The following is a 26,084-nucleotide window of genomic DNA, read 5'->3' on the forward strand; positions in this document are numbered from 1 at the left end:
GGAGGGCCAGATTTACCACAGGATTATCCAGCATTCTCTCCCTTCTCTGCTTTCTCTCAGTAGCACTGTAGGAGAGAACACTTAATTCTGGTTGAATGTCAGCTTAGATAAACATAGGAACAAACTAGAAAGGACTGATGATGTTCTCGTAGGTGAAAAAGATGGTCTCCAATACAAAATAAGCATGAATCAGCACACGTATGCTACCCCGTTTCTCAGTGCTGGTCTTCAACACAGGAAGGGTAGTTGATAACTATAGGCAACATAATAATATATATCAGAGCTAGGAAACTGACCCTAAGCCTGTAGTCACTAGATGCATAAGAAATTTGTAGCATACTCAGGTTTTTCATAGTATGACGGTCCAGATTAAAATCAGATCTAACTGACCCCACATAACCTATCTGAATGTCTGTTTCCTCAAAAATAGGAGGTGGCAGTGCCTCCTTCTGAGCTGTACGAGGCTGAAATAAGGCAAGCCATTATGAAGTTCCCTGCATCCGGCCCAGAACTGTGCAGAGAGGGGGGTGTAATGCCACATGACATATTCATGTCCCAGAACACCAGCGCCTTGACCTTTTGAACATATAAATTTGAAGGCATCATGAGACCCGATGTGTTTTAAATTGCCCAAATCATCACTCCCCTGCCCCGGGACACTTCTGCTGTATCTGTATTATATTTCAAGAAGTTTCCCTTTTGTCCTCTTAGCCAGACACTGGAATGTCTATCCCATTTGAACCCGGGCTTTAAAAAAGAGTGGGAGCTAGCAGCCGAGTGTCACATGTATGCCGCATCCCTAAATATAAAGTTTTCCGTATCCCTTCGTGGCCCGAGCAGCGCTCTCACTGGTGTCTGCTCCCCACTCCCTGGATGGTGGGCAGACTTGCAGGGTGAGGGGCCTGTCCTGGGTAACCGAGCTCTGCCCACAAGTCACGTGTTGGGTTCTGAAGTGCCGTTCCTGGTGGCTCACAGACCAGTGCCGAATTCAGCTCGGAGGTCCTGGCAGCGGGTAGCTGATTGATGCTTATGCTTTTGCTCGAGCACCCACGGTTCCCGGGACACAGGAAAAAACTCAGCTGGGTGTTTGCACCCCAGCCAAGGAGGTGTCCTCACAGACCCACCTCCTCTCTGCCGCTTCATGCAGAGGGAACGTGGGTGTGTTGTGAAACGCGGTTCCCCAGTGCATGGGGGCTGCCTGTGCAGAATGCTCGTGGGTCCTGGTGCTCTCGGATGCCCCGAGTTTACGGGGGTGGGGGTGTCTGCTGGCAACAGTCCTGGCTGATGACTGCCTCCAGCCTTTCCATCCCTGCTCAGCCATCCCTGGGACAGCATGTGCTGGCATGAGGCTGGCTGGAAGTCAGACAGCCAGAGGAGCCGTTGTTCCTGAAGGGGCAGCTTTGCGGTGGACAACCTAGCCCCCGATACTTCAGACAGAACCGTGTTTTGGGGCACCTGGGTGGCTCAGTTAAGCATCTGACACTTGATCTCAACTCCGATCTTGATCTCAGAGTCATGAGTACAAGCCCTGTACCGGGCATGAAACCTGCTTAAAAAAAAAAATTTTTTTTTTTTAAATGCGTTTTTATGTATTTTGTTTTCCGAATGTACAGATCTTGTCCTTGACTTGTCGCCTTTTTTGTGTGTGCGCTTGCTTCAGTTTGAGTGTTCTGAATTAATAATAAAAAAATTGTTTCGTAGGCATTTGTATTTCTTACAACTGAAGATGGATATTTGTGAAGGAAGGTAATGAGAATTTCACATTCTTCTTTTCCTGTCAGTTGCCAGACACTAAAATTCCTGGTTTCAGTCTAATGAGCGTGCATTTCTGGTAACAGTATTAAATGTAGACAAAGGATGGATGTTGACAGCAGCATCCGGCATGACTTTATGGCCTGGACGTCTGGTTTTAACCCGGTCTCGATTTGGAGAAGTGGAGGATGGATAAACATCATTTCATGTGTCGATTTTATTAGAAAAGGTACAGTTATCTTTCTGGTAAAGACCTGAGAAATTTTAAAGGGAGGGAGAGACCCAGAATGTGAGATGGGCTTCATTGAGGAAGGCAGATCAGGCCTCATTTAGGTCTACTTGCAAGCTCCTTAGTACCTATCATGACTCATTTTCTCACTGGGAGACTTTGTGCTCGAAGGCGTGAGCATCTGGCTATGATTCAGCACGTCTTGTGTGTCAGGACCATCTCCGTGGCCAGAAGTGTGTGAAATGGTCCAAGAAGGGGAAAGAAAGGCCAAGCCAGTGGTCCCTAGCTGCCTTCTCCGAATGCTGACTTTTCCTTGACTTAAGGGAGAAACTGTAGCCGATGAACTGGTGGAAAGAGTCACAGCTTATTCCCATCCTCCTCATTCTGTCTTTCCCCCTGCCAGTTCAACTGAGGTCATCAGAAGCCCCTGGAGGGAGCCCACTGTGTGGTTAGGGGCAGTGAGGCAGGAGCCCAGGAGGCGATTAGGACCAGTATGGGCTCTGGAGACCACAGTAGCCATGAGGTTTAACGGGGAGCAGTACGGGCTGGGAGTCTTTGCCCTGCCACAAGCCCATTGTCCCAGCTGAAAACCACATTTGGGGAGAGGAGGGGGCGGGGCGCCTGGGTGGCTCAGTTTCTTGGGCATCCGACCTCAGCTCAGGTCATGATCTTACAGTTCTTGGGTTTGAGCCCTGTGTCAGGCTCTGTGCAGACAGCTCAGAGCCTGCAGCCTGCTTTGGATTCTGTCTCCTTCTCTCTCCGCTCCTCCCCCGCCCATTCTCATTCTCATTCTCTGTCTCTCTCAAAAATAAATAAAACATCAAAAAAATGAAAAAAAAAAAAAAAAAAAAGAAAGCCACATGTTGGGGACTTACAGGAGAGTAGAGAAAGGAGGTCCTTCTTGTCAAACCTAGACAGGCATCTTGTGTCCAGCAGGCAAAGAGCTGTTGGAGGTTTTTAAGCAGGAGGTCTGTGGCCAGAGCAGCATCGACAAAGATAGTGCCGGGACACGTAAGAGAAGGCTGGAAGAGGCTGGGGGGCTTCATCTAGATGGAAGGGAGATTTTCAGGCATGGCCCTGAAGATCTGGGGGGTGGGGTTGGGGGAGGAACATTTAGAAACAAGATACATGTTGAATTCTGGATTGCCAGAACCTGATGACTCTCCAGAGCTCCTACAATTAGAAAATTTTTTGTAATTTAGCTCATTCTCCCACTCAGAGGAGGGAAGAATCCCTTCCCTAGCACAACTGCAGTCCTTGGGGCCTCTGCTTAAGCACCCCCAGAAATGAGCTTCCCCTTTCATGGGACAGCCTTCTTCCATGTCAGGATGACTCCAGGTTGAAATCACCCACTCCTCTCTTGGGTCCTGGCCGCCCTCTACAGCAGTAACAACTTGTCTCTCTCTTCTGTGCACTCATTTCTTTTCTCCACAACTATTTCACCAACCACCTGTTGTGTGATGGGCTCTCTACTGTGCTGGTCAAATAAGGCAAGGCCCTGCCCCCTCAGGAGCTCTCAGATGAGCCCTCCACATAGTAAAATTGGCAGTCTTCATTTTTTCTTCTCCAAACACAATACCCCTCGTTAGTTTTGTGTGAAACCTGTTGGGGGCCACATTGTCTTCAATCCCTGGCATTCCTTGTCAGGCCTCTTGGTGGCCTCTACCACCTCTCTGAGGAGAGGGCCTCCTGCTACCAAACACTTCCTGGGTGTGTCAGGGTGGGCGTGGCCATTTGTAGCCATGGATCTTGTGACGGACTTGATGGATCTAATTAGCCCTGACTCCTGGGTGCCCTGATTTGTTTGAACTGTGTGGTTGGCAGTTCCCAAGACATTCTCTCTTTCCAGCTGAGATAAATGACCTTGTCCATCAGATAGAGACCCTAAAACCTGGAGGGAAAGAAAGGAGTCTGTCTAAGGGCACGTCGCATGTTAGTGGCCACCTTGAGTGACCTTGAAGGCTTTTGGTATTCTTTAGTTTGTATTTATACTGTTCTTTGGAAATGTTCTTTTCTGACTTATTCATAGGATTGTTCCTTCCATCTAAATTGAACCTCCTTAGCCCGTCTCTTCAGTTGTACCCCACGTCCCATTCACCCTGCTCTGCCGCTAGCAGGGACACTGACTTAGGTTTCATTGAAGCCCATCTTGGTAGGAGAGCGAGTGACTGGTGTTTGTGCTCCCCACGGGCTATCTGGGTCTCCAGATGAACAAACAGATGGTGAATATGCCTGGGCGTATCTCCATACTTGGAGAGATTACTTAGAAGTTCTAGCAGGGAACACGTGGTAACTTGAGGAAAGTTGGGGACCCCTCCAGTTGGGAAGGCTACCTTCTTGTGCAGCTTCAGGACTAGCACATAGCACAGCAGATGGGAAGGGGAACCCTGGGCTGTCAACCTGATTAGTCAGAGAGACGGGGGTGACTCACATCTTGGGAATCTCATGAGCTGCCATGGAAACAGTACTTTTTCTCCACTTCCCCTGGGGCTGCGGGAAGAATGCTCTTAAAATCTGTACCTCCCCACCCTGTAAGCCTTCATTTCTGCTGCTTCTACTCAGCCCCTCCTCAGTGCATTTCTCCACCTGGCAGAGATCCCTGGCCCAGGTCTGCTGGCCGAGCTCCTAGGCAGATGGTATAGTTCATGGTTGAACGGAGAAAAGGGAGCAACCAGAGGATTCAAAGGATGACTAAGCCAGAGATGATGTTATTGACAGAAATGGGGTGTTTGGAGGGTAGTGAGCCTGAGAGGAAGGGAGACCAAGTCTAGCAGCCAGTCCATGGGTTTCTAGCGAGTGGCAGGCAAACTGGGAGGTGGACAGAACATTCCGTATAGATCGGAAGCTTCAGGAGGGTAAATAGATTTAGGAATCTTAACTAACTGTTAAGTAATTTAGAACTCACAGGAGTTTTAAAATTTTAAGATCCTTTTCTATTTTTCCCACGTAAGAGGATGTCACCTTTCTAGAGAGCGGGTAATCAAGAATCATGGAGTCAACAGAAGTCAGATTTAGTTAGAAAGCCCTACAGAAAGTCTCACGTCTTTACTAGAAAGATATGAAGGCTGCCCAATGATCTAAGAGTATGATTTTCTCACTTTTCCTCTTCGTAATATGAGCCTGATCTTTCTTGATCAGCCAGAACCTTGGCCACCATTAGGCCTTTAGCTTCATGGTATTTGTATTACTGTGTATTATTTTAAACACAACAAAGTTCTCCTTTAATTTTAAATCTTTAGTGTTACATTTATCTTTACTATTTGAGTTGCATCCTAAAATTGTCTTTGTTGTGATTCAAGATGTTTTGTAATGGTTAATGCAAGAAAGAAGATAGGTGTTACCCATGATGGACGTTTCAGGCTGTTGTTGGCCCTCGTGACCTCACTAATGTGTTTTTCTCCTGACAGGTTAACCTGCCCTCTTAACTCAGCGGTGGTTCTAGCATCCTATGCAGTGCAATGTAAGTCACCGAGGGAGCATTTCACAGCTGGACAAGACTGTTCTGACTGATGTCTTAAGAAAGTCACTGCCCTTTCCTGTTTGACCAGGTCTCTTACCCTCTTCCCAGGAATCCTGTTGGGCAAGCTTCTCTCTGGTTGTCTGGAGAGTCCCACTGTCATCCTGACTGACACTGTCCACCCACACAGGGATGTTGGTCAAGGAGAGTGGTGAAGGGGGAAAGAGTAGATGAGCCCATACAACAGAAGTCACCTATCACACATTGTATCAACCAGACCCTCACATATTGTGTCTCATAACAAACCCCAGTGGGGCAAATATTTCTACCAGTCACCGCTTATAGACATGGAAACCAAATCCCACGGTTAAGAAATTTCCTGGAGACCACTCCTGCTACTTGCTTGGGATCTAAGGAACTTATTTTTAATTTTTTTTTTTAATGTCTATTCATTCTTGACAGAGACAGAGCATGAGCAGGGGAGGGGCAGAGAGAGAGGGAGACACAGAATCCGAAGCACAGAACCCAACGCAGGCCCTGAATTCACAGACTACGAGATCATGACCTGAGCCGAAGTCGGATGCTCAACCGACTGAGCCACCCAGGCGCCCCATATTTTTAGAGTTTCAGTAGAGCTAATGGGTTTTTTATTGCCCTATAGCAGCAGTGTCCAATAGAAATATAATGTGAGCCACATATGTAATTTTCACTTTTCTAGTACCCATTATTAAAAAAGGAAAATGAAACAGATGAGTATAGTTTTAATATTTTAATTAATCCAGCATATCCCAAATACTATCATTTTAATATATAATCAATGAAAAAAATTAACAAGATATTTTACATTTTTTTAATATGGAGTCTTCAAAAACCAGTCCAGATTTTATACTTTAAGCACATCTCAATTTCAAGTGTTCAGTAACCACATGTTGCTAGTGGCTGCCACATTGGATAGAAAGTCCATATGGAATTTTCTGTCAAGGCCTGTTTAAGAATTCATTTATTCAGTGAAACTTTGTTGCGCATATATTCCACATCAGGCCCTGTGGTAGACACGGGGTATGCATGGTGAAAAGGGGGCCTAGCCAGATGGAAGGCGAGGTATCACTTCATAGTTAGCCGTGTGGTGCCAGAGCAGTACGCTAATGTAGAGGTCAGACAGAGGTGCATGGTATGTAAGAAGGCTCCTCTACCTTTCTATAAGCCCCACAGCATCTTGGCCTATAACCCTCTTAAGCTGACTGTACGGTAGGGAGTTAAGAGAGCAAGATGGTCAGGTCTCTGAGCAGGTGCTGGCTGAACTACTCGCTCTACTTTGGTCTCAGAGGCAAAATAGCAAGAGAAGGCTGACAGGGACTCCTGAGGTGGCCTTAAGTCTGTCCACTCCCCTGGCTGCAAGGAACAGAAATAGGAGAGGGGGAGAGCAAGGTGGCTGAGCCCACAGCTTATCTGCCCACCTGCGGGATACCAGGAAGTGGAAGACAGACCTTTAACAATGACCCTACTCACTAGTAAGGTCAGATCCAGTCTCAGTCTCCCCAGATAGCCGGCATCTCCTTCTCCAATGGGAAACCAAGAAGAGGCTGCACAGTGACAGGCCTGGGTAGATTTGAAATTTCCCCTCTCCCTACAACACAGCTGGAACAGACCCGGCCGTGTTGTATCCAGATGGGAAATGGCATGGCCACCAGTCAGCCTGTGTCCTTACTGGTCTCTAGACCTCATGGACTCCATCTCTGCCAGGCTGATCAGCTGAAGAGACCAGCTTTGCTACATCCCGGAGTGAGTTTGGTGTTCGCAGCTGGAGCTTTGAGGGGCAGGAACACTAGGAAGGACATAGTCAAACTAAATTTAGATCCTGGCTTCTCCACTTGCCACTAATGTGGTATTACCTCCCTGAATTCCCGGGGTTTTTTTTCTGTAAAACAGAGGTGATGGTGGTGATTATAACTCAAAATTGACTGTTTGAGTCAAATCATACATGTAAGGAAATGTATAACTAGAAACTTTACAGCCGGACCCTTGCTCGTAACTGAGTCAATGAGCACGTTCCTGGAGCCATGTTGCCTGGGCTTGGGCTCTTCCACTAATACATCATGACCCTGAGCCTCTCCAGGCCTTCGTGTCTTCATCTGTGAAGTGGTGATAACTGTGTTTACTTCCTAGGGTTGTAGTGAGGATGGAATGAGTTATTATACGGAAAGCTCTCAGGATAGCGCCCGCCGCGTGGCAAGTGCTCACTTGCGCTCTGTTTTCATGTCTGCCCAGAAGAAAACTTTCTGAAGAACTGCCTTTTGTAAACAATAAACTCTATTTAGAGCAAAATTTAAGAACCAAATACGAAAATCCTATTCTAAGTCAGGTTCTCCCCTCTGCAAACAAGTGATAGAACTGGGCTAAAGGAAGTTATTAGCATCGAGAAAGCAGAAACTAGTTTCCATGGAAATATTACCATGACTCTCATGCTTAATGAAATCATGCGTTGTCAGACAAGCAGTTTTAAGTATAAGCTCTTTATTCCTTCACTCTCAGGAAGTACATATATGTTCTTCCTGATACTTCTGTGCATGCATTTCTCTAAGGTTAATTCTTGGATAGGGTACTGCTGGATGTCTAATTTTTATCTACTACATTTCACTAAATTGTCCTGGCAGGGGTGTGTCATATGAAGATAAGCCCCACTAGTGACAAGCAAACCAAAATCACATTTTCTTACTAGATAAAAAGTAATGTAGGTAAATACTGGAAAATATTTCTTTTAATGTTTATTTTTGAGAGAGAGAGAGACACACACACATACACACACACACAGCATGAGTGGGGGAGGGGCAGAAAGAGAAGGAGACACAGAATCTGAAGCAGGCTCCAGGCTCCCAGCTATCAGCACAGAGCCCGATGCAGGGCTTGAACTCAAGATGGACTGTGAAGACTGTGAGATCATGACCTGAGCCAAAGTCGGACGCTTAACTGACCGAGCCACCCAGGCGCCCCCAATACCTGAAAAGATTTTATAGGTTGCTGGTGGCCTCAAGTATTTAGGAGGCTCAAAGAATAAAGTTCTTAGAAATACGTATTCATTCCATAATGTCCCTTGACCTCTGTCATGTGCAGGTTCTGTACCAGTCTTAGGGTGCACAGACAGAGCATGGCCTCTCTCTGGAGTCCCCTGCCTGCTGGGGAGGCACAGGTGGGCTGGCTGATGGTGACAGTGAGGGTGAGCACAGAGGATGCACTCCATTCTTGCATGGGGGAGAAGGAAGCGAGTCCAGAAAAGCTTCTTAGTGATGACCCCTGAGAAGAGCCTCCAAGATTAAGCTGGTGTTGGATGAATAACATGTAAGGGGCTTGTTTATATTACATAAAGGACTTTCCCAACAGAATAGTTTGACAGCTGGAAATGCCGCACATTTGAGTGTCTGGAATATACTCTCTGTTTCCTGCACAATATAAAATTTTAGCCAGAAGAATGCATGGAACTTAAGACAATGTACTTCCCACATAAACACTCATTTCCTTATCTTCCTGCTATAATTAGCTTGTGCATGTGTTGCTTCCCCACGAATAGGAAAGTGTATTGCTCTGGAGGTTAGGGTGTGTGGTATAGTAAGTAGATGAAGGTTATGGACTGGTCAAAGTCTAGGCTCCAAGTTACCAGCTGAGCAGTGTGGGCAGGTCCCTTCCTTGAGTCGCCCTTCCCTTAACTGTTTCATAGGGACAAAAGCAAGGTCTGTCGCTGGGTTGTCATGAGCGCTTTGAAATCAACAGGGGAACCTCTCTGTGCTTGGCCAAGTGTTTGCAGATGACTATTTAACTTTGTTTCCCTCTAGTGGTGAGCACAAAACTTTGCACGGAGTAGCCAACTAAGATTCCAAGGGAAAACCACCCTACAGGGAGATTCCCTCTAGGCCTTTTGTTAAGTTCAGACATTTGTCAGTGACTTGACTAAAGATGACCTTGCTGTTCATGTTTGCAGAAGGGCCCAGGGGTTGGGATTTATCAGCTAAAACAGATGACCAAGTCAAGGTCCAAGAGGCTCACCATGAGCAAATGAAACCAATAGAGTAAAATTTAATCGGACTCTGCCTTGAGGCTTAGGAAAATCCCTTTGCAGCATTTGACTGCCCTCTGGGGACATAACCCCTGTCCTCAGCAAATGGCGAGCAGCAGCTTGGACCTGGCAGGCAGGCTGGTGGGAATGGTAGGAGCATAAGCTGGGGGGCATGGATCACCTGGGTTCTGGTCTTAACTGCTGGAAGTGGCTTCTGTGATATGGGAAGTCCCTTATCTCTGGATCATAGTTTCTTCTCTCTTTTTTTTTTTTCTTTCTTTTTTTAGTTTCTTCCCTTTTAAAACGAATTTATACAAGATAATTTTAAGACTTTCTCATGCTGTCCTCATTGGGGGCTCTGTGTCAGGGCATCTAAATTATTTCCTATGAACACACGGTTCTATACTTCACAATGTACCAACTCACCTATACACCACACTTGTGCTTACATAATCCAGCCTTGACATTGCAGTCCATAGCTTAGCTGCATTTGGCTGGCCTTAACAGCCTATGGTCTACCCTTGACCAAGTCTGTGTGCATAGATCACTTGGCTTTTTAGGCCCTCTTCCCCTTCCAAAACTGAACTTTGTAGTAGCCTTTGTTTCAGTTAGTTCTGAGCACTGCGTCCCTGAGCACCTACTGGGTGCCATGCATAGGTGCTAGGCCCCAGGGATGAGTCTGCCTCACTCCCAGCCCTCAGAGAAGATTGTAAGGAGGAAAGAGATCCCTTCATTATGGTGTGGATCTCAAAGAGCAGCTCTTGGGTGTGGTGGCAGTTGAGGGTGAGCAGGGCCAAACGGACATAAAGAAATATGTGCTTGCATCTAGCCTCTCCTCTTTGTGATGAATTCCCCTAAGCAGCTCCCCAGCTCATCTCCTTTCCTTCTGAGATTGGCCATGAAGCATCACAGCAGCTTCTCCTGGTCCCCATCCTCGTGTCACAGAAGGAGCTGTTTGATTTAGAACTCTGTGTTGAGTGGGCGCTGTGCAACGCTAGCCCTCCGAAGCCGCCTAGCGTTGAAGCCAACTGTGAGAAGAATTCATTGAAACCTTTGGAAAGATCAAGGTTAATATTTTTAAGAAAAAGATGAAAGTGTCCCATTAACAAAATGAAATACTACTAGAACGCCTGGGTGGCTCAGTCGGTTAAGGGGTTCAGCGCCGGACTTCGGCTCAGGTCATGATCTCAACAGTTTGTGGGTTTGGGCCCCGCGTCGGGTGCTGTGCTAACCACTCAAAGCCTGGAGCCTGCTTCAGATTCTGGGTTTCCCTCTTTCTCTCTACCCCTCCCCTGCTCACACTCTGTCTCTGTTTCAAAAATAAATAAACACAAAATTTTTTTTCAATAAAAAAAAAGAGAAAATGAAATACTAGAGTAATTGCCCATCAGAACTAGAACTTGTTTTTCTGCTGTTTTTATAAAGATGGAAAAACTGAATCTTCGTGAAGGGAGGCAGGTGTCCCTGTGTCCCACAGGCAAGATCCTTAGGTGCCCCACCCAGGGTCTTTTTCCCAGTCTCCTCAACAGTCCAGACACCCAAATGGTTTGAATCCCCAGGGCAGCCATGTACAACTCTCAGGAATATCTATTACACAGTAGATGTCAGTGAGTCACGTTTGTAGAATGGCAGTCAAGGATCTTGAGGGAGAGGCGCCGCTTAGACCAGGGATGGATCTGGGAACCCCTCTGTAAGGCCCTCTTCCTACACCCTCTGCAATTGCAGGTCTCCAGTGTTTCCCTGACTCCCCCAAGAATGTGCCTTCTGCCCCAGAATTCTGCCCTCACCTTGCCAGGGCCCGTCAGCCCCACCCACTCCCAGCCCTCATGCCACCCCCCACTGTGCCTCCGAACACATCCTGGTTCCATTTCTTCCACCACTTTTCCAAATTCCGGGGACCTGGTCAAGGTGCAGACCGTGGTCAAGTCAGCATAACCTGCCTTCTGCCCACACGCATTTTTTAGAGCAGGATGGTCCAGTGTTGTGATCACCTTGGGCTACTAGAGAGTCCGTCTTCTGCACAGGACGTGGCATACAGGGCATGGCATTTTTGAGTGGCTTCTCTTACTTCTCTTTATCCAGGGGTACGGTGCAAACTGCAGGGCTCACCACAGAGCATGGGTTTAGAATAGGGCCTAGGTTAGACTGTCCAAATGTCTGGCCGCGGGGAGAGAACATTCAGCTGACGCATGTGTGGTGGTACCACATAGGGTTCAGATAGAAATGTAGAATCTGGAGCTAAGGAGAAGCTCAAGTTCATGCAGTGGTAGAACCTCTTGGAAGAATACTTCCAATGCTTTTCTTGTGATGCTATAGATGCTTGTGAATGCAGACCATATTGAAAAGGCGATTTCCTCCTCATTCTGTCTCGATAGCGCATTTTGGAGACTATGATTCTTCCATTCATCATCCAGGCTATCTTTCTGATAGTCAGTTTATACCAGATCAGAACGATGACTTTTTAACGAAGGTGGAATCGCTCCACGAACAGCACAGGTGAGAAGAGGGGTGGGGTGGCCTACTTTGGGAACCCAGGTCGCACATTTCAGACCTTATGTTCCCTTGTGTCTGATGTGTTCTCTTCTTTTTGTTCATGAATCCTCTTTTAAGCTGTCGGAGGTTTGTGAACCTTTGAGATGTTACGATGGCAGATATATTTGGCATAACTAGCATTTCTGTAAAGTGCAAAATCCGGTAAGAGTTTAAGGGGATTTACAGCATTCTTTTTTAGGGTGTCATTGAAATCTGTTAATTCCTAGTGGAAATGCCCTTTTTAAATATGCCCCACAAATTGACCTACCAGGCAACTTTTAACAGTTGACCACATTTGATAAAATGGGTGGCTCCATCAAACATCATTGAATAGACAGGCAGGTGGACGAATGCCAGGAGGCCCTGTGAATCCCACATCCTCCCTGGCTTCGGGTCGTGAAACCGCCTTCATTCCAGAAGGGAGGCCCACTCTTCCGTAGCTGCCGCAGGCCCAGCTTCCATTCCAGCAGATATGCCCGATTCTGGGCTCCTTGTCCTTTGCCTTATTTTATTCAAAGCTACAGAGAGGCAACTCTATAGTCCAGGTCAGATCAGGGCCATCCTGACCAGGAAGGCCAGGTCTCAAGGGACCTGACATTGTTGGGAAGGCTGCAAAAACAAAGGCCAAGCAATTGGCGTCCCTTCTAAAAGGCACGGCCAATCCTCCCTCCCAGAATTGTTTCCCAGGCAGAAGCCAGCATCCTAAAATAGCACAGTGACGTTTGGGAGTTTGAGGCTGCCAGCAGAATAGATAAAGGTGGAAAGACCTGAAGAGCACCTATCAAGTAAGCAACTTGGAACAAAGAGGGTGGGAATTCCAAAAGGTGACTTCCTTCCGTATCTGAGTATTGAGAGCCTAATAATGGGAAGTATTATTCAGTAAAGGACTTGAGCAGACGATGAAGTCCTATTCGGTGGGCAAGAGAAAAGACCTGGTTTAGTAGAATTTAGGGTGAGATTGTTGAAGATTAATAACATAAGGCATTTAATAACCTTACAGAAATGTTACCAATTTGGAGGGGATTTTTATGTTAAAAATTGGAGTTGTGTACTCTGTTGATTCAAGAGCTCTGCGTTGTCTCTTGTCTTCTGTAGTGGACTAAAGCAGTCAGAAGCTGAATCTTGCTTTATCAACATAGCACGGACCCTCGACTTCTATGGAGTGGAGCTACACAGCGGTAGGGTAGGTACCCTCAGCATTTCCGGGTTCAGAAATTAATGTCCGAAGGTTTGAAAACTTCTTTGAGACTATGTCTTTTCCAGTATAATAAAAAAAGAGCTTTGTGTAACAATATTCAGAAAGTTTATAAAGTTGGTTATCCAGTTGTTTTTTCATGTTTCATGCATCCATGGGGTCGGGGGGCGGGGTGGTCATGGGGATTAGAAACAAGTAGTTTTTATTTTTATTTTATTTTTATTTTTTAAAAAATGTTTATTCACTTTTTGAAAGAGGGTGCACGAATGGGGGAGGGGCAGAGAGAGACAGACAGAACCTGAAGCAGGCTCCAGGCTCAGAGTGGTTAGCACAGAGCCTGACACAGGGCTTGAACTCACAAGCTGTGAGAATATGACCTGAGCTGAAGTCGGATGCTTAACTGACAGAGCCACCCAGGCACCCCAGAAACAAGTAGTTTTTAAAAATTTTTAATGTTTATTTTTGAGAGAGACGTGGAGAGAGAGAGAGAGAGAGACAGAGCATGAGAGGGGGAGGGTCAGAGAGAGGGAGACTCGGAATCAACGTAGGCTCGAGGCCCTGAGCTGTCAGCACGGAGCCTGACGCAGGGCTCGATGCCACGAACTGTGAGATCATGACCTGAGCCAAAGTCGGACACTTAAATGACCGAGCCACCCAGGTGCCCCAGAAACAAGTAGTTTGTAAAGATGATTTCATATGATGATTAAAGAAGCAAAAAATGTGTCCATTTTCCAAGTGATACTTTAATGAGCCAAGGTGTTTACTATTTCATCTCATTGCTGTTCAAATTACCCAAATATGACAGCTTTTTCTTCTAAAGTTTATTTATTTATTTTGAGAGAGAGAGGGCACGTGTGCACACATTGGGGAGGGGGTAGGTAGAGAGAGAATCCCAAGCAGGCTCCACCCTCAGCACAGAGCCCTACATGGGGCTCAATGCCATGACTGAGATTGTAACCTGAGCCAATATTAACAGTTGGATGCTTTTAAAAATTGTAATGTTATTGGGGCACCAATATTGGGTGGCTCAGTCGGTTAAGCGTTTGACTTTGGCTCAGGTCATGATCTCACAGTTCGTGAGTTCGAGCCCCACATCAGGCTCACTGGTGTCGGTGCAGAGCCTACTTTCGATCCTCTGTCCCCTCGTCTTTCTGCCCCTTCCCTGCTCATGCTCTGTCTCTCTCTCTCTCAAAAATAAACATTAAAAAAATTTTTTTTAATTATAATGGTACAGTCATGAAAACCAATAAATATTTTAATTGATTGTGACTTTTAATTTTTTTTAATGTTTATTTTTGAGAGAGAGAGTGGGGGAAGAGCAGAGAGAGAGGGAGACAGAGAATCCCAAGCAGGGCCCTCACTGTCAGCACAGAGCCCAGTTTGGGGCTCTAACTCGTAAACCGTGAGATCATGACCTGAGCCAAAATCAAGAGTCAGACGCTTAACTGACTGAGCCACCCAGGAGCCTCTTGTTGTGACTTTTTAAATAAAATTGAGTAGGGGCGCCTGGGTGGCTTAGTCGGTTAAGCGTCGACTTCGGCTCAGGTCACGATCTCACAGTCTGCGAGTTCGAGCCCCGCGTCAGGCTCTGTGCCGACAGCTCGGAGCCCGTTTCGGATTCTGTGTCTCCCTCCCTCTCTGACCCTCCCCCATTCATGCTCTGTCTCTCTTTGTCTCAAAAAAATAAATAAGCGTTAAAAAAAAAGTTTTAAATAAAATTGACTAATATCCATCATCTACTGAGTAATTTCTATCTGCCGGATACAGTGGCTTGCTTATTTCCCCCAGTAATGCTGTGAGGTATTATCATTACCCCCATTTTACAGATGGAGAAACTGATACTCAGGGACTTTTGGAAGGTCACACAGCACAGAAGTAACAGCTTTAGTACATGACCCCAGCACTGTCTAGTTGGCCTCTGACCTTTCTATTTTCTGCCAGTAATTGGTCCACATCATATACAAAAGAAAGCAAATATTGAATACCTAGTAGGTACTAGACATTGTTCCAGATGCTTTCATGAGACCACAATGTCTCATTTAAAGATTATAGCAACCTTGAGAAATCAGTATTCGAATCATCCCATTTTACAGTGAGAAAATGTAGGCTCAGGGAAGTTGAGTAAATAATCAGACTCTACATCTGAGAGTTTTGCGATTCATAGAAACACTTTCATTTCTTTTGTGCCATTCCAATCCCATAACCGTGTGATAGGCAAGTTACAGCCTCAGTAATAAAGGAGGAAGAAGATATGGGGTCTTATAAAATATCAACTTTGGGACTTGATGGTTAATTTTTATTCCGTTGCAAATACTCACTTGCCGTGGAATGTTGTGGAGAACTTTCTTCAGCAGTGAAGTGGACTTTATCTGTATCTGAGTTGACCTGCACTCTCCCTACCCCCTGTGTCCCATGAGTGACCTCGAGCCAGATGATTACCTGCCTGGCTCACACCTCCCAGGGTATCAGAGGGAGCTGGGTTACCTTTGACTATCTTGTGTCAGGCAGAACCCCCTACACACCAACGACCTGACGCCACAGAGCTCACTTCCTGGTAGTTCAAAGGCTCCGATGGGTCCCAGCAACCCTCCAGGTGCAGTGACTTGGCAGCCAGGCTGCCTCCATCTTGAGGCTTCACCTAACATGGCCTCGTGTGTGTGGCAAGGGAAGAGGAAGTTGGAGGGTTGGCTTCACAGCAGCTCTGAAATGATTCAGCCCAGAAGAGATCCATCACTGCTCCTAGAACATTGACCATGACTAGTCACGTGACCCTGCCTTCTCCAGTACAAGTGTAGCTGGGAAGTGTGGGGACAGGCGTGGGAATTTAGTGGATAGTTACTATCCTGGGTTGAGTTGCATGTGATCCCAGCTGGGTACCCAGGAGTGAATACTCTGGACTTTCGACTGTATCAGTCAGCAGTGTTTTGTTTGGCCAATTTCTCTAATTCCCCTTGTTCATATCACTGTCCACAAATGATTTGTCCCACCACATCTTGAAAGGCAAAAGGAAATGAAAATATAATTATACTTGCCACATGTTCTCTAATTTTAGCCTTTGGAGAGGTGGGTTTGATAATCCTTATTATACAAAAGGAAAAATTAAGACTCAGTAGCCTAAAATAACACAGCTAATAGGTGACAAACCTAAACTTCACACTCAGTCGTAACTAAGTCAGACTCTGCCCCCGCTCCTATTGAATATAATTTGGAGTATATGATAGGGTAAATTGGGGCATAAGTGACTCAAGGGAAGGAAATGTTTTATTTTAAAATTTTATTTTACTCAGGGAACCTGGGTGGCTCAATCAGTTGAACATCCGACGTTGGCTCAGATCATGATCTTACAGTTTGTGAGTTCGAGCCCCACGTTGGGCTTGTTGCTCTCAGCACAGAGCCCCCTTTGGATCCTCTGTCTCCCTGTCTCTGCCCCTCCCCATGTTTTCATTGTCTACGGCAATGCCTAGCGCACAGGCTCTTAATAAATGTTGAGTGTATTGGATTTGTAGGCTGTATTTCTTTCTCAATTGGATTTAAAGTCAGCAGTTCTACACTTCATGACAGTAGCTAAAGCCTTTTCAGTGATGAAAGTTGAGATTGGTATAAAGCTGTGCAGAGGGTGAGGTCTTTCTGATGTTCACATGATATCTAATACTAATTGTAGGAAATGTACAATTGGATATTCGTTTCAAGATTCCGTGGAATGATGAGTAGGCCTTGCTGGTAACTCTCTAACCCAGAGGGACCCAGATATTGCTCTCAGGCAGCGCGTGTGCATTTTAGAAGAGTCTGGTACTAAGCATTTGGATCTTAAGTATCGGTTGCCTGTTTTCCATAACATTCTTCCTTTGGAGCTTATACATACTGCTATTTATAACAGCATGGGTGCTTGAGTTACCAGAGGGCATAAGCATGACTGTAACACACTGTGAATCTCGGTTCTTCCTTTTTACAGGATCTGCACAATTTAGATCTAATGATTGGGATTGCTTCTGCGGGCATTGCCGTGTACCGAAAATACATTTGCACAAGTTTCTATCCTTGGTAAGTGCAAACCACTTCTAATTATTTTCTGAATCATGCTTTAAAAATATGCTGAACAAAAGAAATGTTATCTCTAATTTTAAACTGATATTTCTAAAGGAGGGGTGGAGACCAGGTTTTTACCTCTGACCTCTGAGGTTCATCCAGATTCGGTACTTGGGAAAAGGAGTTTGGTTTCCACTGGCAGCCCCTTCCTCCGGTCACCCTGTGGTTTGGGATACTCTGTGGAAACAGGGATGAAGTGGCTCAAGGCAGGTTTTGGAGTTACAGAGTCCTGGGCGGTACATTGGCCAGAACTCAGAGAACTTCCTTTGGGCAGGAACTGTATTGTCACTGTGGTTCCTTAGTTATTAGTTGGACTTTTACTAAGTATTCTGTTCTGGTCTACAAACTCAGGGGACCAAACAGACTTAATCCTCACAAGACCACTCTGAAAAAGGCAGTGCCTTCCAACTACGTCATGCAGGACTTGTTAGCAGAGGCTCAGATCTGTGCATCCCTTATTGAATGATCTTGAGCACTTAGGGGAGGTGTCTGAGCCTCAGTTTCATCATCTGAGAACTGGGAATAATAATATGTTGCAGGACTATTGCAAGGCTTAGTTGAAGGACTAATGTAAAGCTTTTAGTAGGGAACCGGTATATAAAAATGCTGCACATGGGGGCTATAATCGTGTTCTTATGCAAACTTGACACATGGCCAGTAACTACCAGAGTGGAGATGTGGGCCCAAGTCTGTCTGGTTGCTTGCTGTCTGTCCTCCCTCTGCTGCTCCACACTGCCCTCAGCTGGTCTCCCCAGGCACACACCAGCTCAAGCAGAGCTACACTGTCACAAAAGCAAATGACCACAAACAGCGCACATTGCCCATGGTTCTCATTATTTAAAAGCTACATCGTGATTCAGTAGTCCTTATGTGATACTCAGCTTCAGTGAGCTCCTTGGTATGCAGCTAAGGCTACAGGCCTGTTGTCATTCCTACCGCGGGGTAAACTCTAGGAAGCGGAGAGCCCGTGCTCCTCATGGTCATGGAGTAGAGGATACACGTTGTGAGGCATCAGCTGCCAGCCAGCTGATCCCTATGTGCATTTTATATGTTTCATTTTTTTGCAGGGTGAACATTCTAAAGATTTCTTTCAAAAGGAAAAAGTTCTTCATACATCAACGACAAAAACAGGTGAGTTATGTCTACACTTGCTTTGTTTCTTGTGTTTTTAGCCACTTCAGCTCTTAGTTCTTCAGCAGGTGAAGGCAGCTGGCCGTCCGTGTGACTGGGGGGAGAAAGAGCATGGCATGCGGGGGGGAGAAAATGGAAGTTGGAGTCCAGAGTTGCCTGTAGAATTCACTGTGTTTATCTGATAGCAGACGTAACTTGCTTTGGAGTTAGTAACGATGAGTTTGGATCCTCACTCTTCTACTTACCAGCTGGGCTGGTTACATAACCTCCCCTAGCCCAAGTTAGCTTGTTTCCAGAAATGTAGTAGTACCCACCTCTCCGGGAATCAAGAAGATTAAATAAAAGCATTGGTCAGAGCACCTGGCATGAGCCCATGCAGCGTAGCAATACATATCAGCGAGATCAGTTCCTCCCCTTGATGTATTTAAACATGCACAGTAACCTTTGCATGTGTCTCCTAAGAGGGACCACCACTCTCCAGATGACTCTCGTTATCAGTATGGAGAAGAAGGCTCGAAAGTGCTACCAAGTGGAGGTGCTGGAATTTGAATCAGAGATACCATGCTCTATCCTGTTATGTCCTGTATTTTTTTTATTTTTTTAATGTTTATTTTTAAGAGAGAGAGACAGACAGACAGACAGAGTGCAAGCAGGGGAGGGGCAGGGAGAGAGAGGGAGACACAGAATCTGAAGCAGGCTCCAGGCTCTGAGCTGTCAGCACAGAGCCTGATGCGGGGCTCGAACTCATAGACTGTGAGATCATGACCTGAGCCAAAGTTGGATACTCAAATTTGAGTGAACCACCCAGGTGCCCCATGTATTTTTCACTTATTGTCACTATGTTCATTTCCCAGGGTTTCAAAGATAATATGTACTTAAAATGGCTCCACATAGCAGTGATCACTTGGAAATGAGGAGACCAGAGCTCAGAGCAAACTAGGACTAGAATCTGGGTCTCCTGACCTTCCCCACCATTGCAAGATTGAAGGTGGCCCCAAAATGCACAACATGGTAATATAACATGAAAACAGAAAACTTAAACTCAGGTAGGATGAGGGTCAAGGAAATGATTAAATTAACTCCATGCTCAGGGGAAAGCAAATAAAGAAATCCAAAGGCTTATAAAATCTCAAGTTTCAGGTAAGTGGAAGACATTCTTCAGGAGAGATTTTCCCAGAGCTAAGTTTTAAAAGAAATGTATCACACAGCCTTTATCTGATTGGTCCAAATATATCCAACCTAGGAATGTAAGCACATTCCAAATCAGAGTGTTCATGGAGAATCACAAGTGATGATAAAGGGGAGAGCCAGGTCATCTTTTCCACAGGAATAAGATGCTTAACTGATCCTGCTCCTGAATAGTTCTATGACACTGGTGTCTGACCTAAGGCATTTTGAAGCTGGTTTTCCACATTCTGTTACATCTTCCCTGATGACCACTGATGCGGACATAGAACATCTATGCACCTTTGCCCTTTCATCTGTGTGGATGAAATCTCTACTGTGCTTTTTCCTCCCAGACTGAATCCAGGGAACATATCGTGGCCTTCAACATGTTAAATTACCGATCTTGCAAAAACTTGTGGAAATCCTGTGTGGAACACCATACATTCTTTCAGGCTAAGAAGCTACTACCTCAGGAAAAGAATGTTCTGTCTCAGTACTGGACTATGGGCTCTAGGAACCCCAAAAAGTGAGTATTCTTGAGGGACAGTATCCACACTAGAGTGAGACGTGAATGTGTCCTGGCCACTGCTGAGTAGAGGACATCCTCGGGGGAAGGGACGCCATCATCCAGGGACCCCAGGCGCAGAGCTGGAGCTGCGCAGTTCAGAGTCTCCCCAGGGGCAGCAGTGTCTCTTTCCATGCAAACTCAGATACTTCTATTCCTCTGCTTCCTTTCTGTCTCCTCAACTTTGCTGCCCCTGGAACACCCAAGCAGCCAGAAATGCAGCTGCTCCTGTACCGTGTCATACTAAGAGAAGCAGGTGGCAATGACTCTGAGGGTCGTCATGGTACCAAGACAACCCCTCCCACCATCTGTTACATCTTCCCTGATGACCGCTAATGCGGACATCCCTAATAACGAGTGAACAGAAATAATGCTTCCCAGGGGCGTGCCTGGGTGGCTCAGTTGGTTAAGCATCTGACTTCGGCTCAAGTCGTGATCCCACGGTCCATGAGTTCAGGCCCCATGTCTGGCTCTGTGCTGACAGCTCGGAGCCTAGAGCCTGCTTCCGATTCTGTCTCCATCTCTCTCTTCCCCTCCCCCACTCACGCTCTGTCTCTCTCAAAAATAAATAAACATTAAAAAAAATTTTTAAAAAAAGAAAGCTTCCCAGAGTCAAGTGACTTTGGGATATGCTACCTAGTAACAACCACAAAATAACAGTAATAATGAGAACTGCCAGTTGAGTGTTTACTTGGTACCATGCGCATACTTAATTATATTTAAGTATAATTAGTATCTACAGGAATCATATTAAAAAATCATATTAAAAATGTTTAATGAGTAGTACAGTGGAAGAAATTACTCTTATAAAATTGTAACTTTAGATTACAATGTATTCCCTAAACTAATCATGCAGTTTATATTGTGTATTTATTCTAAGACTGCCTTCTCAGGACCAGATACAGCAGAAATCATTTATCAAGTTATTGTAAACTATTGGTTTGAAAAACTGCTCTCATAATTTTGCATTGTTGTTGAAGTGGCTATTACTAATGAAATAATGCCCCTGTCTGAGCCATTATCTGGTATGTGGGACTGTATCACACAATTCCAGTGACTTTCCAATTATGTTGATAATCATTAGGTAGCTTTTTATAGATTCAATTAAGTAGCGAATTAATGTTAGTAGCAGTGGTAGTATCTGTGATGCTAAGTGCTCTCTCTCAGCTTCTGATAAACCCAGAGCAAATATATTTTCAAAGTTTGCAGCTCCTATAATATTGTTTCTAGTATTTTATACATTCAGTAGCTATTACTGAAGATGCCACAGACATAACTTACTGGAATATAGTTTTTACATTAGATGAACCTAATCCTTTGACCCAGATGATAGGATTAGATAGTGAGCAGTTGAAAGCATGGACCATTGCTAAGAAAACTGAGTTCAAATTCTACCACTGTCACTTCAATTCAGATGTCTTTGTTTCTGAAAAATGTAGCCAACATGGAGTTGGGGGTGAGGTGGGGCAGGTTCTGGTTACCCATTGTGGCAGAATAACCTACCCCTATTTTGGTCCCTTGAAACAAGCTTGGGGCGCTTGGATGGCTCAGTCCAGTGTCCAACTCTTGATCTCAGCTCAGGTTATGATCTCAGGGTCATGAGTTCAAGCCCCACGTTGGGCTCCATGCTGGTGTGGAGCCTACTTAAAAACAAAACAAACAGAAAACCACAATCTTTCTGTCATCTGTCAAGATTTTGTGGATAAAGAATTTAGGAAAGACCGTGTAGTAGACTGGGATTTCTCAGTGACAGGCAACTGGTGGCTGGGCTGGGCTATGGATCCAGGATGACTTTGCTCCCATGCTTGATGGCATGATGGGAAGGCTGGACTCAGCTGGACCCTTCACTTCGTTCTGTGTCCTCTGGGCCTCGTCATGTGTGCTCTCCAGCAGGGTAGTAGATGTCTCATGCAGAAGTTCAGGGCTCCGGCCACCTAAGGCAGAAGCAGCCAGCCATCTTAAAGGCCAGGTCCAGAACTGCACTGCTACTCTTGGTCAAAGCAGTCACAGGCCAGCCCATATTCAAGAGACGAGTCAAAGAAGAGCTATAGCCATTTTTAATCTGCCACTGGGGGTCATTTGGGATATTGGTGGTTCATGGCACAGGTCATCAGTTCATTGCTGCTAAGACCAGCTTCAGTGCACTGCAGATTTCAGCCCTCACCATCTCCATTTTATAAATGAGGAAACTGAGGCATAAAGTTACATGATTTGCCCAACCCTAGGGATACATCTACATACTTGCGTGTTGGGCTCCCTGATAGAAGTTCCACATAGAAGAAACTTGTTCAGTATTTTGCAAGCTTAAGGGACAATGGAACATTTTTTTCCCCAAAGGGTATCTATTAATAACCTGTGACACATACTTTGGGGAACTACAACATCAAACCTTTGAATCTTCTAGCTTGTCCTCTTGTTCTGAGGCAGCATTCTCAATCAGTGCTAATTTGCTCTCTGATATAGATTCTCCCAGTGATGTTGCTGTGAGTGTTTTGATCGGGGTAACACCAGTATTTCTTACTGTAAATTAGTACATTGGCATTCTAGGGCATGTTTCGTGTTCTTTTGGGTTTTTTGTCCTGCCTGTTTTTTGTTATTATTGTTTGTTTGTTTGGCTTGTGAGTTTTAGGCTGCAAGGAAATGTGTGCAATTTTTTTTTTTGGTGTTTTTTTTTTTTTTTTTGAGAAAAGGAACATGAGTGGGAGAGGGGCAGAGGGGGGGTGGAGGGAGGGGTGGGGGGAAAGAATCTTAAGCAGGCTCTACACCCAACACAGAGCTTGACACGGGGCTTGATCCCATGAGATCCATGAGATCCCATGACCATGAGTTCATGACCTGAGCCAGAATGAAGAGTTGGATGCTTAACCAACTGAGCCATGCAGGTGCCCCTGGAATGTTTTAATAAGGCATTAAAACACCACTGAAAGTTAGGAATAGCAGAACTGAGTTTCCTAGCTGACTTCAAACCCCATCCTTTCAAATAATTCATTCTCTGAGGGGTCTAGGTAGCTAAGATTTAAATTCTCTAGGTATAAGTAAACACAAAAGTTAGCTTTGGGGAGGCCCTTTCTTAGAACGTAGCATGGCATGTTCTTAGAACCTGCCGCTGTGAAAGCATTTTCTCAGGCCTTCTCTCAAAGAGTTATCTGTGATTTACAGCTAATGGCTTCTGCCAGCTTGCATGACGAAGAAACCTTCCTGGAAGGATGATTGATGTTTGTATTCATGCCATTGTGAATAAAGTGAGATTTCCTTTAACTTGAACTGCATTTCTGTGTTATCCTGATAGTTCCATAGTGGCATGATTTGGTTATATTTTGGGACCAGCTTTGTTGCTTGCAGTAGTAAAGCTCAAGAAAATAGTTTCACCAGAAGAGAAGAGATAACCAGGAAGAGCCAGGACAGAACGGAACCGCGTTTGACCTGCGTACCTCTGACCCCTTGTAACCTTGGCTGTTGTCATCCCAGTGCTCACCAGCCGCCCACCAGGGAGGGGGAGCATGGTTAGACTGTTTGCTTCATTTATGCCATGATTTCTTGTTGAACGCGTCTGTGTGGAAAGTGAACCTTGCTTCTGGTTTTTCAGGTCTGTAAATAACCAGTATTGCAAAAAGGTGATTGGAGGGATGGTGTGGAACCCAGCCATGCGGAGATCGTTATCAGTGGAGCACTTAGAAACCAAGAGCCTGCCTTCTCGGTCCCCTCCTATCACTCCTAACTGGTACGTGCTGGGTTTTTTTTGTACTACCCACTTTCTCTCTCTTAAAAATTCAACTTCATACAGTTTCCCAATATAGGCATCCTGCAATCAGAGTTTATGTTTGTGTGCTTGCTTGGTGCAAAATTAACAGTTTACTGTTGTTGTGAAATACGCAAGCCTTACTAAACATTTTCCTTAGTGTATAATTCTGGCATGTTCTCTTTTAAAAACTTATTTGGGGTGGGGGGGGCACCTGGGTGGCTCAGTCAGTTAGGCGTCTGACTTCAGCTCAGATCATGATCTCACAGCTCCTGAGTTTGAGCCCCACATCGGGCTCTGTGTCGGGCTCTGTGCTGACAGCTCAGAGCCTGGAGCCTGCTTCGGATTCTGTGTCTCCCTCTCTCTCCCTGCCCCTCCCCTTCCAGTCTCTGTCTCTCAAAAATAAATAAACATTAAAAAAAATTTTTTTTTAATTTTTTTTTTTAACGTTTATTTGTTTTTCAGACAGAGAGAGACAGAGCATGAAGAGAGGAGGGGCAGAGAGAGAGGGAGACACAGAATCTGAAGCAGGCTCCAGGCTCTGAGCTGTCAGCACAGAGCCCGACGCGGGGCTCAAACTCACGGACCATGAAGATAATGACCTGAGCCGAAGTCGGACGCTTAACCGACCGAGCCACTCAGGCGCCCCCCCAAAAAAATTTTTTTTAATCTTATTTGGTCTGGGGGTGCCTGGGTGGCTCAGCCAGTTGAGTCTCCAACTTTAACTCAGATCATTATCTCACCTTTCATGGGTTCGAGCCCCTGCATCAGGCTCTGTGCTGACAGCTCAGAGCCTGGGGCCTGCTTTGGACGCTGTGTCTCCCTGTCTCTCTGCCCTTCCCCCATTTATTCATTTAATAAATGGATAAACATTTATTAAATGAATAAAAATTTAAAAAAATTTTTTTATTTGGTCTGAATTTGAGAACTACAGCCTCCTGAAATGCCCCTTTGGGGAGTACAGTACACGCTGGCATACTGATGTTCTGGGAAGTCCTGTGATAAGGAAGCATGCTGAGCTTTATCTAATCTGTTTTCCGTTGGCATCGCACAAAATAAACTTTGGGAAAGCCTAGTAAAGGTATGCAATGTAGGATGCAGGATTCTGAAAAACAGCAGCTAATGCGCTTGGGGAAGTAGCCCACCGACTTTTTAATATGATGGCTTGAAAGGAAGGAAGTGGCAATTTGGCCAAGTGGGAAGGGCACTGATTATATAACTGTATCACCCAGATTCAGATTTTGGCTCTTCTGTTAAATTATCAAGTTTCTTTACCTCTCTGGTCTCAGTCTCCCCATGTGTAAAAAGGTTGTAAAAATCACCACAAATGATGTAACAGTGTGCGGGTGCTTTGTAAGCAATTAAAAGAAATGAGATGGAATTAGTATCATTATTTTATTATAATGTTCCTGAGAGACATCAGCCCATTTTTGTGAATGCCTCCAAAATGACCAGGTATCATCAGGGAGAGGGAAACCCAGCCAGAGGCACTGCCCCAGCTCCACGCTGGAATTAAGAGTATGGCTTTCTGTTCATTTCACAAAAGACAAGGTGGGCCTATAAGTTACCAAGGACGGATCTTCTAGGACTAGGGGAGATTCTAACCCACACAAAACGGAGGTGCTGTGCAGGGTGGCTGGGTGAGGACCCTCCCCCGGGGGCCCAGTGCTCTAGCCAGAGATACTGATGGTATTTAGTGTTAGAAATCACAGTATGACTGAGTAGATTCGTTTCTTGGTTTCCCACGATTTAGGCACTTCATCCTAAAGTGGTAGGTTTATGCTGTAAAGTAGCAGCTTTGTCTGCAAGCCTCTTAGGCACTGATGCCAGGGCCCCAGAGCAGAGGCCCAGGACAGCATCCAGGAGAACAGCGGGGTTTGATGTTGCCACACCCGTGGCCTGGAGCTCTTACTGCTATTTATAGGTCCCCTCCTGAGGAGTCACGAGCCTTTCTACCCTATTCTGGACACAGTATTATTGATTAGCAGAGCCCAGGGGGAATGGGAATAGTGAAGGAGGCCCTGACAGTCTCAAAGAGAAATGGCTCACAAAGAAGAAGGTGGAAAAACTGAGAGAAAATAAAACTTAGAAGGCTCAGCAGCCTGGGATCACCCACTGCAGGAGCCGATGCCCAGGTGCTTCCCCAGGCGTCCGGAGATCATTGCTTCATTTGGTTCATTCTC

The 26,084-nt window shown here is 45.5% G+C and overlaps 1 protein-coding gene across 8 annotated transcripts in view; it reads left to right on the plus strand.

The window, feature by feature from the left end:
- The window catches only part of PTPN3 (protein tyrosine phosphatase non-receptor type 3), a 148,292-nt gene that overhangs the window by 79,102 nt on the left and 43,106 nt on the right, over positions 1-26,084 (plus strand). For 4 of the 8 annotated variants that reach the window (XM_027034793.2, XM_027034794.2, XM_053204819.1 and 1 more), the window contains 8 exons: positions 1,702-1,746; positions 5,389-5,441; positions 11,862-11,982; positions 13,114-13,201; positions 17,166-17,254; positions 18,367-18,430; positions 19,951-20,123; positions 23,749-23,883. In XM_027034793.2, the coding sequence (XP_026890594.1) occupies positions 1,702-1,746; positions 5,389-5,441; positions 11,862-11,982; positions 13,114-13,201; positions 17,166-17,254; positions 18,367-18,430; positions 19,951-20,123; positions 23,749-23,883 (768 nt within the window). Of the gene's footprint in view, positions 1-1,701; positions 1,747-5,388; positions 5,442-11,861; positions 11,983-12,032; positions 12,804-12,823; positions 12,843-12,862; positions 12,971-13,113; positions 13,202-17,165; positions 17,255-18,366; positions 18,431-19,950; positions 20,124-23,748; positions 23,884-26,084 lie in introns of those variants that run through there. The other 4 variants (XM_027034797.2, XM_053204822.1, XM_027034798.2 and 1 more) reach the window with 4 other exon arrangements.

The sequence above is a fragment of the Acinonyx jubatus genome, chromosome D4, assembly GCF_027475565.1.
Source record: "Acinonyx jubatus isolate Ajub_Pintada_27869175 chromosome D4, VMU_Ajub_asm_v1.0, whole genome shotgun sequence".
Classification (NCBI taxonomy): domain Eukaryota; kingdom Metazoa; phylum Chordata; class Mammalia; order Carnivora; family Felidae; genus Acinonyx; species Acinonyx jubatus.